General features: G+C 38.6%; 1 protein-coding gene across 1 annotated transcript in view; it reads left to right on the forward strand.

Moving 5' to 3' along the window:
• The window catches only part of CEP85L (centrosomal protein 85 like), a 91,946-nt gene that overhangs the window by 63,891 nt on the left and 7,498 nt on the right, over positions 1-20,557 (forward strand). The window contains exons 4-10 of the mRNA XM_053937520.1: positions 575-696; positions 11,244-11,361; positions 13,432-13,608; positions 15,267-15,419; positions 15,703-15,857; positions 17,409-17,526; positions 17,840-17,890. Coding sequence (XP_053793495.1) covers positions 575-696; positions 11,244-11,361; positions 13,432-13,608; positions 15,267-15,419; positions 15,703-15,857; positions 17,409-17,526; positions 17,840-17,890 — 894 coding nt within the window. The remainder of the gene's footprint in view (positions 1-574; positions 697-11,243; positions 11,362-13,431; positions 13,609-15,266; positions 15,420-15,702; positions 15,858-17,408; positions 17,527-17,839; positions 17,891-20,557) is intronic.

Genomic DNA, 20,557 nt, shown 5'->3' on the forward strand with positions numbered 1-20,557 from the left:
ATGAAGCCTGGCTTTTGTGAAAACTAATAGAAAGCCTGAAACCTGTTACTTGTGAGAGTTTTATTCTCTTAGAATTTAGCTAGAATTACGTTCCCATATTCTGTATTTTAAGTGCACACAAAACAAAATCAAGGGAAATTCTCTTTCTCTGTAAAGCAACCTTACAGGTGGGAATTGAACTGGGCAGTGGCAACTGTTACCTGCCATTACCAGCCGGCCTGAAGTTACCCAGCCCTGTTACTTGAAGTGCCACAAGGATTGCAACAGGATATGAGCACTCTGTGGTCCTCCTCTTGATGATGTAGTTAATTCTAAATGAGCTTTTCATTCCAAACTGCTTTCAGAGCTATGAATTGTTCAGTAGAGAAATGATAAAATCAGTGACACTGGGCTGAAGTGTGTTTCCAGAAATTTGCTTATAAATCCAGTTGTTTTATACAAAGCAAATCTGAATTAAACTGAAAAACAGTCCTTAGGTCTCTGTAAGAGCAAACTATTTTGTAAATGCCGTAATATGTAGGACATTATTTACTTTTACTATTTTGGGGCCTAATCCTACAATTATTTTATGCAGGTTTCACCTGGAACATCTCGTTCAAGTTACCCAGCTACCAGTTATCAGGACTCCAGCAACTGGGAATCTCTAATGAAAATTAAAGAAGGGCTGCTAAGACAGAAGGAATTTGTGATTGATAGGTAAGTACCCAGCTCCTGCTGCATTAATTAGATTCGATGAAGTAAAAGCTACAGTGTAAAAGCTGGCTTTCAGGACATCTACTTACTTAGTTAAGTTGTTAGGTTTCAGTCCAGCCACTATTTATGCACAAGTATGTAGGAGCTAATCCTGCTGGGAGAGAAGACTGCCAGCTGGCCTAAAGTCTTACACAAGGTTGGAATGTATTTAGGAGGTTTAATGCCTCTGGAGTGGAAAAGGAACAGTGAGACAGCCACTTCTGCTGTCAGGTTCCCCTCTTAGCTTCTTACCAAGCTACAGGTTTGTATAGGACATCTTTCTGTTTGTAAGGTCTTGGAAGTGACTTCCAAGATGAAAATTGGTCAGCTGCATTGTGCTGATTTTCTTTTCCATCACAAGTACAGAAATGCAATACATTTGAAGCCAGTAGATAAAGCTTTGAGAAACGGACTTTGTAGTAATACTCAGCAGTAAAATCCTATTCAAGTCCTCATACAAATTGTTCTGATAAAAAAGAATTAAATCATTAAATCCAGAATCTTTATGTCAATAAATATATAACCTCATATTAAAATTCCTGTCAATCTGAATGGGCCTTAATAGCAACTCACTGCCCAAACTCACAGTTTCTAGTACCAGGAGGATTATTCTTGTGCAAGATCTGTTAATTCCTCTATTGCAACAGAATGAGGAATTGCAGTGGTTGAAGGTGTTTCTGCCCCTTAGCACTCTGGCCAGTACCTGTGGTGGTTTTTCAGCGATGGAAGTTGGCATTGGGTTCCCCAGTTGGACGTAGGATGTTAGTGTGTGTTTACCTGCTGCTGCAGCAAAGGTGGGAACAGTTAGGAACCGAGGCATGGGCTCACCATCCCTCTCCACCAGCTCTCCTGCGGAGGTGGTGATCTCTCAGGGGGGTAAGAAGTTAAAATGGAAACATCTTTAGCTGTTGTTTATATCTCCTCTGTCAGAGCCTTCTGTCAGCTGCTTAAAGGCCATTTAAATTACAGTGGGTTTTTTTCAGGCTTGCTATGTCAGTAGTAATGCTGCAGTAGCAAACCTGCCCCACCTCCTGGGGCCCAGGCTGTCAGCAGTGTTTGTGAGTGCATTGCTCATGATGGCTGGGGTGGTCTCCAGTGCCTGTGCTGGGCTTATCATCCTATGCACTCTGCATGAAGGCTTGTTACACACTGGCAGCTAAAAATACAGTTGTGTTGCTCTTCTCACACTGAAAGTGTGTTTACAGTCACGGGAGAAGTTTCTGAAGCAATTGTTTGCAGCCTGGCTGCCTGTCCATGTGGAGGAAGAAAAGCTATTTCTTGATACCCAGTGACGGTGTGCTGGTTCTTTTTTCGTACAAGTAATTTCTTTGTGTGACTTTCTGATAATGAATACAGTTCTTTCAGGATTTCTCACCAGAAGTCCATTTAGATAATTTCTTTTCATTCAGCCGAAAAGGCAAAATACAGTTTGGAAGCTATTGAACTGGAACAGACCACTTAGTGATACCTATTGAAGTAGATACTTGGTGTTAAATATTGTAATTTGTAATAATGCAGTGTAACAATGCATCACAGAACAGGCTCTTCTTTGAATATTAAATTTCCATTTGAGCAAAATATTTGCCTGAAAATGAAATAGAAACATCAGTGGATTTGTATTTTCAAGATTAGTACAAATCGATGTTGCATATTTACAAAGTTTTAACGACAGATTGTTCATTTTCAGTTTTTTTTTTTTTTAAGAAGAGGTAGTGCTTTCTGTGATGAATAAAAATACTTTGGTTTCACTCATTAATAAAATGGTATGTATCTGCTATGCAAAAACCTTGAAATAGAACTCCATTAAAAAGCACTAGTGTTACATTTCTTATTAGATGGGGTGTTAATAAGGCTTAAGTGTGAAAACTACCTTTCTTCAAGGCACAAAGCAGCACTAAGTGAAAATGTGGTATTACCTGTATTTAGCACATGGGAACAAAGGTCCTTCTTGCACTGAGCTTCAGAATGGTGTTTGGGAGTAAACCTACGTATTCCAGCTCTTGGTCTTCCTGAGCTTAATTTAAACTTCTTTTCAGAGTTTGAATTTCTTTGGGAACAGTGACCTAGAATTAAAAACATAAAGTTTGCTAAGGTGTAGTTAATTCAACATTGTGGTAGTTAAATTACAGAATTTTTGCTTTGGGGAAAGAGAAAAGAAAGTAATTTGTTGAATGAGGTTAGGTAGGAGGTTGCTGAGAGGGCCCTTTGTACATGTGGTTTTCATGGAGTTTTAAAAGGTGTAGTCTCCTTAAGTCATATGCTGAATTTATAAACTGGTAGGTGAGGGGACAGAAGCTCAGGAGAGATGGGTTAGCCTCCTGCTGCCTGGTAGCCAGAGGAATGGGACAGCAGCTGGCATGGTGCCCCAGACCCAGCTGTTTGCTGCTGGCAAACAAGGAGCAGCTGCATGGAAAGAGGTACACAGGAACACCTCCCTCTTGCCCGTGTCACCAGCCTCCCTTTCACGCACAGGGTCATGAACCTTTTTGTTTAAGGTTAAACACTCTTTTGTTGGGAATTGTACTAGTGTCCCACTTCTTGAGGAAGTGGAGGAGATTAACATCACACACCTTATTTTTCATAGCAGTGCTTAAATCAGTTGATAAGTAGGAAGTGGATGCTCGGTACATGGTAGTATCTTCAGGCTGTTGTACTTTTATCTTGTTAAAAAAGGGAGGAAGAGCAGAAGAAAAGTGACACATGCTGCTGCCTGCTTTTCTACAACTTCTCTACAAAAAGATAAAAGGCAAAAAAAAAAAAAATCAGCCCTTTCAGATTAGATTATTAAATTTCCTTCTTTTGCATTGGAAATCTACCAGATAGGAATAGTAGCAAGTAAGTTTCTAATAGTTACAAAAACAATTTAAGGAGTAATGCTTAACAGTGTGAATTTGGATACTTTGGTGTATCACTAGAAATGCAAGCATTTTTGAGTTTTTAAAATCCCAAAGAGCCACTTGAGCCTGAGAATAGAACAAGTACCTTGATTTTGATCTGTATGCTGTGTTGAACAGCAGATTTAGTAATAGATAAATTAAATTGATGTATTTTGTGTAGTCTGTAAAGCAATTATTTAAGTAGTACACAGAAGAAATGAATGGGTTTAAAAGTGGTTTTGGTTTGCTTTTAAAACTACTCTAGGAGTCCCTGCGAATTTAATACTAGAAACCAGAAATGCTTTTTAAGTCTACTCTTAAGAAAATGAGGGGAAGATTCTACTTTCAGGAAGTGAAAACATGGTGCAAGAAAGCGAGTCTGCTCTGTGTGTGTGTACCAGAACACAGTGGCACTTTTTTAAGGTGTGTCTCATGTTTTTTCCACATAAGAACTGTTGCACAGGCCATGAATGAGGACTTAAGGATTTAGTCTGTAAGAGGAAATTTCCTGCTGCAACAGTACTTGCTGCAACACACACTACTGTAATGTCTGTCACCTGCTGTACTAAATAATTGGATTATATCATTACCTTATTTCTCTGGCAGTGTAGTATATAACACTGCATTATATTTAGCGCCAGAGGGAGCCAGCAGTGTTTGCATTGGTTTAGAAAATCACAGCGTCACATTTTAATTCTTCACATTGCTCCTCTGTTCAGTACATTAACAGCACTGGAATTGCAAGTGAATGCACTGAATGTGCATTGAAAGTGTTTGGTGCAATGCTGAATGTCTCTTGAGGCTGACCTGCCACTGTAGATGTCTCTAGTGTGGTCCTGGCAGAGTTTGTGTAGCAGGGGCTACATGTGGTAGGTATGTGAATAAATGCCAGATATCTGGACATATGATACAAGCTGCTGAGAATAACACTTGTGCATGCAGTGTTCTCTTGCAGACAGCATAAGAGCATTTGAACAGCTTTTTAAGGAAAGGTAGATTTGGAAGTACAATTTTAGTGAATAACTGTTATCCCTCAGACTGTAACAACATGTACATTCTAAAAGCACTTGCTAAATCATTAACTTTTAAATCCATATCTGAATTAGGATTAGATGCTTTCACTGAGACAAGAGGAGTAGATTTTCTTCTCCTTGTATCAAATTGTCCTGACTTCAGTAGATGACATGAAGCTGTATATGCTCTGATAGTGCTCATTTTAATGCTAGTATAAAGCTGTAACTCTTTTAATTTCGACTGGCTTGTTAAGATCTGCAGCATTAGCATATCCACCTGAATGATAATTTGATGCCATTTTTGAGGAACCTGAAGCTTTATACTGCCCATGTGGTGAGTGCATGTGCGTATAACAGGGAGCCCTGTGCAGGGAGTGGAGCTGCAAGGAAGCTCCTCAGACTGCTTTGCTGTGTAAAATACACTTTGTTTCCAATAAAAGCGTGAAAAGGATGCCTTTATCTTTTTCCAGTATCACCGATCACCCAGGTAACTTGTGGATGAGACTTCTGTATGTCTTGAGCTGGTAAACGTTCTGAAAGGTTTTGTTACAGAGTAATTATTTTAGCTGTTTTAAAAGGTCACTTTTCCAGATGTGAATGCTAGTTACATTGATGAAATGAGTTTTCATCTAATAGCCTAAATCTTGGCAATAATGAGAGGATGTAGGGCTAGAAAGGACCTATTTAACCCAACTGCCAGGCCCTAGGGAAGGCAAGCAGTAGTACTGTCACTAGATGCTTTACACTATTGTATGTGCAATACCAGGTATTCTACAGCCTTTCTGGGTTGGGCAGTTTGGTGATTAATTAGCTCAAATGTTAGAAAATTTTTCCTGATATGACTTAGTCTCTTCTCCTAGGTAACATTTTTTAGTAATCAATTTTGTTATTCTTTGAGATCTCTCCAGCTGATGAGCACATCTTCCCTGAAGTGTCCAGACTGGCCATTGAGGCCTCCCTCTGGCTGAGCACTCGTCTCTCACCAGCCATGGTTGTGTGGTGTTTGCTTTTTGCAGTACAACATTGGGGAGTTTTGGTCAGCTGCAGTCCCAGATACTTCTCTGTGGAACTGGTGCTAAACCATTTCATACTCCAAGGATTTAAATATTTGTAGGAAGTCCTAGTATTTGGCAGAGAACTACAGGGGAGGTGCAAGAGTTTCTCTGTGTTTGTCCTGGCAGGAGACTACAGAAGTTGAAGAGCTCCCACCATGGGAGGGAGAGTGCAGTCCTCTCTCCAAAGTGACATTTGTGTCTGTGTCCCTCTCATTCCTCACCCCCATTTCAAACTCCATGCAATTCAGAAAAGTCATTCAAAAATACCAGGAAAAACCAATCCATACAGATCAGAAATCATGTCTTGACTCCCAAAGGTAGTGTTCCCCTCTTTCCTTCAAGATAAGTTCTGCTTTGACTGGAAGAAAGGTTCACTTACAACAATTTCACAAAAAAAGGAGACTTTATTGCATAGGAAATTTGAGATCTTTTTTCATAAGCTTTGCTGATGTTGGTGTTCTTCGGCATTATCTTCCAAATTCCGGAAAACTTATTCACATTGTTTTTAGGACTTTGTGTACTAAGGATCTCTTTCCCTATCAGTACTCTGCACGTTTGGACTTCTGGTCCCAAGAGATCATGCCTCTAAAACAAAGGGATATAAAAATTTGCATCCAACTTCTTAAGCAACAAAACAAAGCAGCGTACCTCCGGCTGCAGTATGGAATAAATTTAATACCTGTAATTCAGAGAGATCCATGTTGTATTTTACCTTGTATCCTGATTCTGAAGAAATTTGCTCAGACATTTTCACCTAAAGCAGCAAATTCTTGTTAACTTGTGACTTTTGACGGTAAGCATCAATTACCATTTGGTTTCTAAGAACTTACCAGTGTCCCTGCTGTGGTGGAGGAAGCTCTGTTCTGAAGTCCCTGAATTGTTTGAAGATACTGATCTTACCTTGACTTGGAGTGTGGAACTTAGATTTACGCTAATTTAAAAATTAAAGTTAAGAAAAATAACTTAGAAGTTGGGGTGACAAAGTGCTTCTCTGGTAGATGTGGGTTTCTAAAGGCTCTTTCGTGTTAAAGTAAGGGGTACGATGAGCTTATGAAGAATGGGTGAGCTGGTCCCAGATTTGAGAAATACAGTTTATTTCCAGATAAATGTATATGTGAGTATCTGTATAAGCATGTGCCCACACTTGTCCTTTGTGAATGTGAGAAAATTACGTGAATGTCAGTTATGTCATACAAATATTTTTGAGACTTAAGGAGAAGCAGTTTGTATATTAAGCAGTTTATTAATGCTGGTCTCTGAAGACAGTCCAGGCTTGTGCACATTGAGCTAAGTGCTTTTCTCTGCTATCACATCCTCTGTGCTGACTTGAATTTTCAAAGGGAATTATTTGAGCTAAAGGACAGAACTGCAATTGAATCAAAATAGAGACCTCCCTCTCTTTCCATTGATGCTTCATGGTTATGGTTCCAACTTTCTTTTTTGCTTAATCAATAGATTAAGTTAGGGTCAAGTAGCAGTAGAAGTTTTCCTCTGAATTCTAGACTGTAAGTCTAGAATTTGTAAGTAGAGTCACAGGATGGGGGAATTACGAATGGAAGTATCTCTAGCAGGCAGAAAGACAAGTAAGGAATTACTACTCCACTTAAATGCCAAGGAGATAGTTACACAGAATCAGCATCTTTGATAGCCTAATCTCTAGTGTTAGGAGTTCATTTAGGGGTGGTAGTTGGTAATTCTGGGAGAGGTGAGAGAATGGAACAATCTGCCATGACAGGTTTTTAACTTTTCCTTCCTAACAAAATATCATTGATTTGAAATAGTGAAACATGACTGAAGCCTTGAAATTTTATTTACAGAAATAAAGAATCTTGAAGGTAATGGAAGAAAAGGGAGCAAAATACATGTTTATAAGACCTGGAAATAAGCCAAAGTCATTACTTCTTGAAAATGATACGGTTATCTGTAAATAATCTAGCTAGAATAGCTAACAAGTGGGAACTGGGATATAAAAGCTGGTTCAGGAGACCACAGAGCAGCACATAGTCACCACTTAGTCTTGTATGTTGGATAACCTGTCACTTCTGTGGAGTAAGCAGGTAGCTTCTGAAGGGAAAAAAAAACCCTTAAATCATTATACCTGAAGAAAAAGACAAGATGTCCTCAGTGCAGAACTCTTCTGTGGGTAACTGTGACAGTCTTCTGTGTACCAGGCAGTCTTTTCCTACCTTGAGAGGAGTTTAGATTCTCTTTTTGTCTGTTTCTGCACTGCCACCCCCCGTTTCTGGAATTTTACACCTTGAGAGACAGCTGGAAAGGTTTGTGTCAGAAGTGTTTGTGGAAACAATGTTATTAGTCTCATGTTTGTATTAATCGATTGGACAGAATATTTACAGTTCATGTATCTTTTAATGCCATTTCCTTCTGGAAGATCAGTTTAAGTAAGGAACACTAAAATGTTCCTTACAAAAGGATGGTTTTTATTCCTGCCTTTTCTAATTTCATTTTTTAACTTTTATTTATTTTCTTTTTAAACAAAATTCTCAGCTCTGTGTCCCTTTGGACTTTGGATCAGGGTCTTGCCTCCTGTTTTCTTCTACCTTAGTCTAAGGAGAAGGGATGTGTCAAGGCAGACACTTTTAAGTAAAGTAGTGATTTTTGCATTTGGACAAAGGGGCTAAATGAAACCATGTGAAAAGTGCCATGACACTGACATAGTACACCAGTAACTCTTCCTTTGCTGTCAGCATAAAATTGTAACACTCACTTATGGGGAAAAAAAATAAGGACGTTGTGAAGGAAAACAGTTTCCATGGTGCCTAGGTACAGTATTTTCACTGAACCCAGATGTGTGAGGTTGAGGTCTGGTTTCTGTGCACTGAAGTCTGGATTCCTGTCAGATTCCCCCATGCCCAGAGCTCAGGCCACAACCTGTGCCCACTTGTACTCAGATGGCTTCTGGAAGCACTAAAGGTTGAGAAGCTTGACAGAAACTTGGAGGCACCTAAATGCTGATTGTATTTGGTTTTGTTTTTTAAAGTGCTATGCTGCTAGATTGCTAATAGGCTTCTGGGGACAGTGTTCCCACTGTAATAGGCAACCTGTGTTTTTGAGAGCAACTGGACTTTCTAAATTCCCTTTAAATAAAGCTCAGAGTCTCTGGTTATGCAGCAAAAATGATTGTTTCTGGGTGCCATGAGGTTAATGTTGTTTTCACAGAGGCAGTTAGTTATGTGAAGAAGTTGTGGGGTCTACACATCTTTAAAACATTTCTAGAGTGTGTTTTGTTGGCAAGGTTATATAATGATGGAGAGTTTCATGCTTTGCAGAGTGAAAAGAAGCAAGCTATTTAAATTCTATATTCTGTCTCATCTTGGATTAACTTGTCTCACCTTTTGTGCAATAGGGATTTGGTAGGGTAGGGAAAGGATTATGAAAAGAAATATGGTAATGTAGTTCAAAAATATTTTAAAACATATTCTCTAGGCTGTAGTGTTCAGACTCCTGAAATCCTGCCTGGGAAGGAAGGCACTGCTAAATTACAATCAGCCATAAACAGAAAATCATATAGTGCTTTCAAGGAGTATGTGACAAGTGGATAAATAATTTTGAAACACATAAATAATTTTAAAACAATGAAATTTTAATAGATCTGTCTAGGAAGTAATAAGGTGATAAAAAATGAAAATTTGCTTCAGTTCATAGGTTTGGATAAGTCATACTAAATAATTTTGTTCTCTGTGACCAGGCATGCACAGAAGTTATTGAGACTTCATATTTTCTCATATGATTATACGCATTCTTGGGCTTTTATAAGGTCTCTTACAAGTTAAGAGTATATTCCTTTACCTAATCTTCCAAAATAAGTTGGAAGCTTTTTGTTTGTAGTGCCATCTTACAGATGACAACCAGAATTGTACACAGTCCTCTGATGTCACATACTCCTTTTGTATTTGTACAAGCTTGTTCAATCTAGATAGTAGAGGGAACAGGGAAGCCTCAAAATCATCTCAGCTGATACAAAATATTTTAAGACTTTCTATGGAGTCGCATAAATACATTCACTTGCTCTCTCCTTATTCATTCATGTTGAATAAATTGTTCTAAGGTATCAACAAATGGCAACTTATACAGGTTTTCCGTTCATTGCTGTCCTTTATAGCTATAAAAATAGAGAAACAGAAAAAAAATGTTCTTATTATGTTTTCTTCAACACATCTGGCTGAGAAATAACTTCTACTATATTCAATATTTTTAAAATATAATCTTGCTCTTGTAAACCAAATAATAGGGATACAGTTGGCTGATTACTAGCCAGAAGAATGTGAGTAGCTAAAATGGTCCCTTCAGCTCGGTTTTGGCATCCTATTAAAATTTGCAGTTGGCATCTTTTCAACTAATACATATTTCATGTTAGTTTATAGCGTATATAATGCATATTTTGTGAACACCTGCTAATGTTCCCAAGATGCTCTTCCTAAACACAACCCTTCCAAATTTTAAAAAAAGCAACAGATTTTTATGTTTTCTGTATACTTTGCAAGATTTGCTTTTCCAGTGTGTGCATAAGCAGGTCTTTTCTCTTGAAGTTAACCTATATTTGCTGTTTATCTCCTCTGAATATTGGGTTTAGTCACCTGGGTTCAGCGTCATCGTTTTCAGAAAAGCCAGTCATGCTCCATGCTTAGAGATTAAACTTCGAGAAAAAAAATTTCATGCTTGCGTGCAAACATATCCTAGAATAAAAAAGAAGGAAGAATAACGGAGTACACAAAATTAGTTTTAAGTTTATTGAGAAGGTCTCTGTATATTTCTGGTGGGTGCTGACAGCTCCACTCCGGGGTCAGGTTTGGAGGTGCCTATTGCTCCATGGAGAGTTACTGCACAGCTCATGGGGCTGTGACTTGTGCTGGGGCAGAGACCTGGCAGGTGTTTGCCCTGCAGTCCTACCTAGTTCAAATGCAGTCATGATTTAAGCAGTGATATGATTTGTGTTATAATTAAATAATGACACAATGCTGGTACTGTTCCTGCTGTGCACTGGCCAAGCAGCTGGTGCGTGGTACTTGTGCTAGCACACAGTACTTTACCCCAGGGGAAGGTACATCTTATGTAAAGCAGTTGATTGAAAAAGTCTTAAGGAAAGCAAACAGCAAGACCTTGTAGGGAAGCTGTGCTGACTATCTTATATTTTCTTAAGTTCTTTCTGCTCCCTTTGATTTGTAAATCTCTTCAACTTTTGTCAGAAGTCAGCTCTGGTAAAGAGAGGGGCCAAGCAGGAGAAGTTCAAGTGAAATGAAAGTGCCATTTTTGTTTGGTTTTGTTCTGCTTTCTGTATGCTTTTCCCTGCTTATACTTCCAACCCTGGCAGAAGATGGCAACAGAAGCCTTCCTCAACCCACACAAAATTGTTAAGAGTTTTCAAATTGTATTTCTACACTTGCAGTCTTGTTGCAGTGGGAAGAAGCCCACAGCTAGTGTAGATCCTGGATAGTTGAATACCATTGTTAATATATTCTTCAGTATAAGTCTTAAGATCTCTGTTTTTCTAATCTCTGTTCCATTCCTTTTTTTTTTTTTTTTCCTGAATTTAAATTTGTGTATTACAGGCAGAATCAGCAAATTAACAGTTTACATCAGAAGATAAGGGAGAATGAAATACGAGCTCAACATGCAAGACTGAGCCATCTTGTGAACTGCGAAGAACCATACCTGACTAACTTACAGGTAAGATGAATACTTTTCTTTCAGCAAAGCTTTCCACTGCCCCAGTACCTGGCACCTAAAAGCATGTTCACATTTTTTGCAGGCCAGAGTGTAGAGCTTTCGTCATTATTGATGGCTGTGTAATTGCATAGCTGCAAATTGTGTAGAGAAAACGTCCTCTAAGTATTGTAGTTTACCTTATATTTGCAGAAATCTAAGTTTTGTTAAAATCCTGTACATACTTGAAATCTGATAAAAATAAGATAGCAATGAAGAATTGTGACACTATCAGAGCAAGAGTTTAACAGCATGCATGTATGGTAGACCTACGGGGAGATAGGAGAAAAAATAGTTTGATAGGAGAGTATCTGAAAATAACTAATGAGAGGTTTGCTGAAGAGGAGGAAGTACTGCCCTCCTGGTTAGATGGCTAGATTTTATGATTTTATAGAACTGATGGAGGAGATATGAGAAGGCAGACTGGTGGAATACCTTTTGACAAGAACCTGAAAAGGATATGGGCTAGTACGCCTAGGGAGCACTTAGTCTGAAAGGGAATGTCTGGTGGTATTTGGAGAATACTTGTCCTACGTTTCATCTACCTAGCACAGGTATCAAGTAGCATAAGGATGAGGTAGCAAAGGTTCACCAAGAAATGCAGATCAGTGTGAGAACTGTGGCTGCTTATAGTACACAGATTTCATCTCCAGGCCTTGGCATATCTAAAAGGCAATGCAGCAAAGGATTGTTAAAGGCAGATATGCAGAAAAATAGCTTTTCTCTCCCTCTTTTATTATGTTATCTTCTTCTGTCACAAGCACTGCACTAGGATCTCAGCTAGGGTACTTCAGCCTGACATTATTTGTGTACTTTGAATAACACAGCTGTACATCAGGTGAGACTGTGGCTTGTGTGACAGCAGAGAAATTCAAGTGGAGCCTCAGTTGGAGTTAGGTGTACAGAGACTTTTGAAACATCTAGGAATGTCTAGGCTTTTGTTGCTTCCAGATTGTCTTCTGCAAAATACTTTGAAATTTAAGGTTTTAACTGAATTTAATCTTAACCTAATTTGTAGGTTAAGATTTTTTTTTGAGGGGGGGGTGGGAGGGAGGAAGAGAAGATGCAAACAAAAAACCCAGAAAAACAAAGGAAACAATATTGAAGAAACTGAAATTTTAATGCTCATATCTTAGTATGTTATGCTTCAAATAAAGCAGCAGATGCATTCATCTTTCATAATTTAAAGAAGTTTGAAAGTTTATAATGTATTTGTGTTTCTGCTTGATTTGTATTTGATTTTCTGCTTGCTTTCTATAAGACAAATTTATAAAAGCAAATCTAGTTTAATGAAGGTTTTAATATTTTAATACTTTGCTGAAGGAATGTCACTAGTTAAAGAAATTATAAAGACAGTATTTCTAAAGATAACCAATTTATTTTATTTAAAGAATTTTGATATTGAAAACCTAATGGGATGCATCTCCTTTTTGATCCCACATGCAGCCAACTTCCATTTTGTGCTTGTCTGTCTCTGAGCAGTGGAGATGGAAGTTTTGCTATACAGAACAGAAGATAGGAGACCTGCCTTCTGACTGTAGCTCTAGTCTCAGGCTTGTTCCTGCACCCTTGAGTGATAGCCCTAAGCTTTGACTAGTACTGATGTTCTTCTTTAGGAGCATCTTGAGATTGAAGTTTCTCTTACTTCAGTAAATTCATAGCAATTTTAAAGTGTTTTTCTTCCCAGGAGATGTTATGATAAAGCAGTGGTAGTGATTTGTTTTGAAAATGCTTTTTATTGGCATTTATAGGGATTCATTTTGGGATCACACATCTTCCATAAATCTGAGGGGGAAAGTAGCCACACAATGTTTTTGTGCATTTATTATGAGTGCAAAGGTGTCTAGCTTCTTTGTCTGTTTGCTTCAGAATCCTGAAACTCATGCTGTTGCCATGTATTTCAATGTTTGAAAAAATCAAACCCCACCCTTCCTGACAGCTAAAAAAAAATGCAAGACTGTTTTCTGCTCTGCAGTTCGAATGTACAGTGGTGTGTGTGTTCATTTGTGTGATTATTTTATTTCTTTTCACAAGCAACCACTGTATGAGAGCACACCACTGCAACCTCACATTTCAGAAAGATCAGCATCCCACCTCGAGGAGCTTGAGCGAAAGATTGCAGCAGCTGAGAATAAGGAATTGCAACTCAGTGAAATTGTGAAACAACTTTCAAACAAATCTAGTGAGGAGAAAAAGAAGATGGAGGAGAAAGTAAGTGTCTTCCCTGTTCCAGAATTCTTTTTGTCACTGTTACAGCAGCATATACTTGCTAGAAAGCAACTCGGTATATGGGTGTCTGAATTATTTTCAAAAGATCACTAAACTATCTGTGATAGAAAAAGATTAATGATTTCAGGCATTGGTAATGGATAAATCTGGAGTTGTAGAGAATATATCCTAGAAAGTGATACTAGGTAAAATGGTAATCATGGTAACAGTTTTAATCAGGTAGTGGTTAAGCTTTGGAAAAAAAAAGCTGTTCATTCTTGTAGCGTTTATTATGTAAACAAAATATAATTTAAAAACATATATTGTGAAAATTAAATCCTTATTTTTAATGTGGTTTGTAAATGTAGCCCTCAAGCTTTGAGATGCACTTACCAGCCTGTATGTGCCTATTTAGCAGGAATGATTCTCTTGTAGCTTTCTTAGAGTGTACAGAGTGGACTTTAGACTGAGACAAAGATAGCTTTGTTCTTGGAACTGTTTTGAGAAAGGGTTTCTCTGCAGGCGTAAGGAATTCCCAGGGGTAGTTTTGAATGTACTCACAGCCTTCCTTTATTGCAAGCAGGAATGTGCCATTGACCAAGGGGTTCCTAATTAATGTTACATTGCCACTGTTACCTCATCTACTTTAATTACTGGGCTTAATTTATATTAAATCAGGTTTAAGGGATACAAGCAATCAGGTTTAAGGGATACAGTGAAGTGTCAGGTGGGAAGACAAAGAAGAATGCATAATTCATCTCTAAATTCTTCCTTACTATTTCCTTTGAAACCCTCAGTATGCTTTTCACTGAGGCAGGAAGAGCAGAAATTGGATACTGGTGCTTCCTCCTTTGTGAGCTCTTCCTGCCTGGATTGCTCACTGTGTAGGAACTGGCAAGCAGTGGTGAGGACCTGTGCAGCAGTGCTTGTGTTAGCAGCACGGTCTGTAGGTTGGACCCTGGTTTACTGCACAGTCCTGATTTGCCCCTTAACACCCATCCATTCTGTGCACTGAACAAAGGAAATCTAGAGGAGAGAGAGGGCAGGGAGGGACAGTGGAAAATACTCCTTTTCCCTGCCTTTCCTTCCACTTTTTTGATCTAGGTAATAAAGCAAAAGAAGTACCAGGAATATAAAGAAATGTAACATAATACAAAAAGTCTTTTCCAGGCTTATAGAAAATTAAGTCGCCTACAGAAAAGGTATTTAAGAAAGCAGCTATTCTGATCTGATATCCTCTGATGTGATTGTCAGACTGCATCAAAATCAGGGTTTTGGCTTCCAGTTTTGGTAGGTTAAGTTCTTGGTCCTTATGTTTTAAGTTGTTTTCCTAGTCCAGAGAAACTCAAATGTATCCTGATTATTTGTTGCATATGAACATCTCAGTGGGTGAAAGAATTAACAGTATTTTAAGTGTTGAACTTTGTGTTTTCTGTTCATAAGGCACATGGATTGTTCTGGGCAGAGGTGAAGCAGCTGTAGTTTGAGGACACATGGGGGCCTGTAACTTGAAGCTGTTGGGATTAATAGTTTTTGGTTTTGTTTCCTGCTCTTAGCCAATGCATGCAGCTGAGAATACAATTCTTGGAGAGTTAAGAGCCTCTGCTTCCAAACTTATTATTTACTGTTATCATAAAGCATGTACTCTTTCTTTCTTCTAGCTTAAAACCAGAGACCGATATATTAATAGCTTGAAAAAGAAATGCCAAAAAGAGTCTGAGCAAAACAAAGAAAAACAAAGACGAATTGAAACGTTAGAAAAATACCTGGCTGACCTTCCAACACTGGATGATATAGAAGGGCAGACTAAACAGGTAAGGTAAAGGGAGGTTTGTTTTACATTTAAAAGATATAAATAAGCTCCCTAATATCTGTTCTCAAATCTTTTACAGTTTCAAAATCTCTTTTTTTTTCACCCTTGCGTTTAAGAAGAGAAGTAATTCAATCTTTTAGAAAGCACTGTAGGTATTAGGATTTTCTCACAGTCAGATAAGTGACAATGGTGTGAAACTATGCAGCAGGTCACTGCAAGGCTGTGTTCTGACACAAGGCCTTCTGCTGGTGTGACAGTGTCTGACTAATGTAAACTTGTGTTAGCTGCAAATTCTAGAAGAGAAGAACAAGCAACTTCAAGAAACCATGGCTGATTTGGAAAAGAAGCTTGGAGAGGCCCGGTCACAATGCAGAGAGAGAGAATTACAGCTGGCATCTCAGAAGAAAAAAGAAAAAGAGCTGGTCACAACAGTGCAGAGGTATGAACAGCTGCTCAGGCTGTGCCCTGCAATGGGTGTGCTTCCCCACCTGATGTCAGGACCTAATGCTATTTGCAGTCTTAATCTATTACAATGCTAATGACTTTTTATGGTAAGAGTTTTAGAACTTGCTTTGTGGCAAGTTGTAATTAATACCACAGAGAAGGGTGAGCCTAGAGAAGAGTGAGCCTAGGGCGTTCTTTGCTATCTGGCTTTAAGGGTGTGGGACACTCCAGCATTGACATTGTAGCCTATTGGCAGATAGAGGATGGATCAAAATGGTGTGTCAAAGGGGCATTGTATAGAAGCTGTCAGTAGGGCTGTGTAATAACTGATCCTGTTGTGAGCTGTGGAAAAACTGGATATTGGCTGATGGGTATATCAGGGAAGGGTCAAAGATTTCGAGAAATTCCAGCTATTTCTTACCTTTTCATCGAGGGTGCAGGTATTTACAAGAAAATTTAGCTGTAGCTAATATGTTCTCATTGAACTTGCCTAAGTATGAAAAAACAAATGGGATAGGTATCCAAGAATACCCAGGTAAGACATAGAGACTTTGTTACTATGTTCTATTATAGATTGGGGGACCTACTTAGACAATTTTTGTTTTTATTAAAGGGAAGAGGGTAGCAGCGAAGAATCACTTTTAAGTATCTGTGGATGTTCCTGCAGTTTGTTGTCCCTCCACTGGGTAAAGGTGCATGCCACAGGAGTCTGAAAGGTCTCCATGATGAGAGATGGGACACCTTGCCAGCCAAATTGTTGACACATTGTTTCCATCTTACCAATGGAAGGCCTTCGTGCTCACCTAATCTAGAGAGGGATCATTCTGTCTTTTCTGAAAGCCTCCAAATAGTTGAGGTGACCTCTGGTTTCTAAATTAGACAGCAAGATTAGCACTAATAAAGTGCATTTCCTTTCTGAGAGAAGGAGAGCAGACAGAGGCTGTAGCTGCACATATGGGTTGAGTTGAGCAATGGAGGTTCTGAAGGCCATGCCCTTGTGTGGGAGCATTCCTGGCAGGAATGGTCTTGTGCTCCCCATTACAAGTCACGGAGGGTGTGATGGATGGGGTACCAGCACTGGGCACAGCGTCTGATTCTGGACTCCACTTGGAGTTGTATGTGCCCCAGTGAGACAATCTGATTTAAAAGCTGTGAAGGTTCACAGATGCCTCTGATCTATGCTTTGCCTCCCCCTGTAGCACAGAGCAACTGTGAGCACTGCAAAGCTTTGCTTTGCTTCTCTCTGCCCTCTCTTCCTACATGGTACTGCTGGAGCTGTGCCTTTTGGGAGACTCAGCACAGAGTATGGCGCATAAAACCTGCATTCATCTGCATGAATCTGGTCTTGTCAGTGTCATGACAACTTGAATAGTTTAGAGTTTTTGCATTATTCATGCACTGTTGGTGCATGAATTACTTAAGGCTGGATTCTGCTAGGTACAGTTTCTGGTTGGGAAGATTGTGCTAGTTTCTAAATTTTTCCTAGAACACACAACCCTCTGGTTTCTATTAGCCCACTTAATCTGTCTTTCATATTGCATGGCAGTTTACAACAGAAAGTAGAAAAATGCCTGGAAGATGGTATTCGGCTTCCGATGTTGGACACAAAACAGCTTCAGAGTGAGAATGAAAGTCTCAAGGAGAAGAATGAGAAAGCCAGTAAGGTTAGTCTGCAAATAATCTGCTGGTGGCATCTTTACCCTTAAGTCCTGCACTTTTTTTTTTCTCTAATTTAGAAATAAATATCTCACTAAAGAATTACATATTTGTTGCTAATTCAGATGGCTTTTCAAGACCTGCCGTCTCTGTTCAGAATATTGATTTTGCATTAATTTTCTGTTCTGTCAGAGTTGAACTGTCTTGTTTTTTTTTTTAAAGATGCTATTTAGAATCTATGTCTACACATCTGTAGGCTGGTTTTTAGACAACAATCTGAAGAGATTCAAGCCTTCTAAATTGCTCAATTTTATATTCTAGATTATAGACAATCAACAAAATCAAATAACTGGACTGATTTTGGACATGCAGGTAAGGAAGAGTTTATTTCTGTTTACTGTGTGCATTTCTAGCTCACAAGAATGACATAGCTAGAGTTGAATTTTATTATTTTATCTTTCTGAATAGGAGTCAAAGGGAGAAATGCTAAAAACATAATCTTACAGATGGACTGTAATCAACCCATGTTCTCTTGCAGGCTCTTGGTGTAGTCATTATGAATCTGTGGTTTAGCACTTCACTGGAACTCATAAAAAAGTGAAAAACTGTTGCTGTGTCGCATCCTTATCCTGCTGGTCTAGCAGATCATCCAAAGTACAAAAGCAATGTTGCTTAGGGGCTTTATTGTTCAGTCTGTTAGAAGAGGCAGGTGCCTTTCTAAATTATTTCACTTCACCCTGTTCGACTGGTTTCTGACACTTAGATACCTTAACTGTCCTGCTGGATGCTGGGCACCCAGCTTGCAGCCAGAGATTTTTCTAGACAGCAGAGGTTGTCAGCTAGGAGTCAGGTGCAGCTCTATAAATCTGATTGTAACAGAGTGTTGAAAGTTACTCAGTGACTGCTGTTTGTTGTGGAGAAAAAGAAACATTATACAGCTTTTAGAGAGGAGGGTATTTCTTGCCATAGAAAAACCTAAGCATTTTAAAAAACCCAAACATCTGTTTTCAGCAAATATTGAAGCCAAACTCTAGTTTCCTCATTCCTCCTCTAGAATGTCATTTGTCTGTTAAAAGTTTTCTCCCTCTGCCATGGTAAATAGGAGGCCTGATTCCTGTCAACAACCATATATTTGTTTGATTAGATTGCAGTGTATGAAATATATCTATAGTAGGATATAGTGTATATATAGTAGGAGAATTTAAGTTGCAGCATGAGGAACGTATGTTAACTGAAAAGGAAATTGACTTATTTAGCTTCTCAAGGTTTGAAGAAGACTGAATTTATCAAACTGAGATGTTTTCACAGAGCAGACTGGTATGTGCAAAAATTGTAATACAGGCAAATGTTGTTTCAGGTGTTACATAATTAAAAAGAAGTTCAGCTTGAACTTCATAACCTTTTTGAGGTTCTCTGTCCTTTTTGTAGTTAAGATTATTTACATATGTACTCCGCATATATGTTGTGCTTATCAGAGATACACACAACTTGCTAGGTGCATTATCATCAACCTAAATATGTCCATGTTTCCTAAACTTTCTGGTCTTTTTCTCACCATCACCTTTGTCTTGGGACTAGTGTGCTTTCGTGTGCTTAGCCTGACATGACTTTAGAGAGCTGGACTGGGAAATGCTGAATAGTTGTGACTGTCTGTGAACAGGGTACTGTTCTATTCTCCAGGACTTTTCTCTTACTTTTCCTCTTGAGGTATTTTATATGAGGACAGAAAATAAGATTTGAAAATGGTGTCAGCCCTCAAATTACTTGTAGACTATAGCAGCTTCTGTGTATCCTTGATCTCCCTGGCTTTCCATACTTGTGACCTGGGAAGCATTGAAAATTAGGTCATTAGAAATTGAAATCCCTTATCAGCACAGAGATGCAATTTATCTTCTGCAAAAATGATCTCATTTTGTTCCCTGTCTTCTGCTACATTGTAAACTTATGCTTGAGAATGTATTTCAGTTCACTGGTTTTAACTTGCAAGCTGAAAACAAATTCTCTTTCAGACAGCAGTTGTATAAAGCTGTATTAGTTTCTATTTGCTCATAATCCTGGTGAAATTATTTTGATCTTCCTTGTATGGTTTTACTTCATTGATTTGTTGTTCTGAGTGAGAGGAAATAAAATTTTTGTTGGTCTTGGCAAAATGCTGTGCTGCATATATAGTGCATCTTTAGAAAGAGGAAAATTGTAGATGGCAGTAGTGTTCTAAAAAGAAATTCATATTTACATTATTAATTTAGATATCACAAAACTAACAGTTTTGGTACAAAAAAAAGAAAGTAGAAGTAAGTCAGATTGTACAATGCCTATGTTACCCAAGGTACATCTGTCAATCTTGTCAGTCACAATAAACCACAACTGTGCCAGACTGGGAATATTGCCACCAAATTGTAACTTTGGAAAGCATATAGAAAAATTAAGGGTAAAGTATGAGGAATTAATAGCACCGTGAGGAATGTGGAAATCTTAGCACTATATGTTCAGTCAAGCTGTTAAGCATGTGGTTTTTTTCCTGAGCTTTAAGATGAGGGTAACGGAGAATGATAGATCTTAGGTGTATCTTTTGAAAATAAACACTGATTTCTACTTCTAGTAGTTCCCATTACATGGAGCAATTCTTGAGCTAAATATGTGCACATTGCTTGCAATATTCTAAAAGTTATTTTTTGCTTAGTTTGCAGAGTCATGTAAGTTTAGTGGCAGATGTAGTTCTGAAAATACACTGGGGAAGGTTGTTAATATTTCTGTCTTCTCTACCACCTCCCCCCTTCCAGAAGGCTGCACAGTCAAACCTTTTTTTGTCTGTTGTTGACATGAACATGAAACATGTAAGTGGTAGTCCTAATGCATCTATCATAGCTGGAGCACTGGGTGTCCCTGAATTTGGTCTTCATCAATGACTGTTAAAATTGGAAGATATTTGGAAGCTGGGAGGGTGTTTTTGGCACTGTATTGCCCTGTTCACTTCATGCTTCTTAAGTATGACATCTGTATACCACAGATGGAGTTTGAAGGACCTTCAGTCCAACCTAG

Source organism: Vidua chalybeata, chromosome 3, assembly GCF_026979565.1.
Source record: "Vidua chalybeata isolate OUT-0048 chromosome 3, bVidCha1 merged haplotype, whole genome shotgun sequence".
In the NCBI taxonomy this organism is placed as follows: Eukaryota; Metazoa; Chordata; class Aves; order Passeriformes; family Viduidae; genus Vidua; species Vidua chalybeata.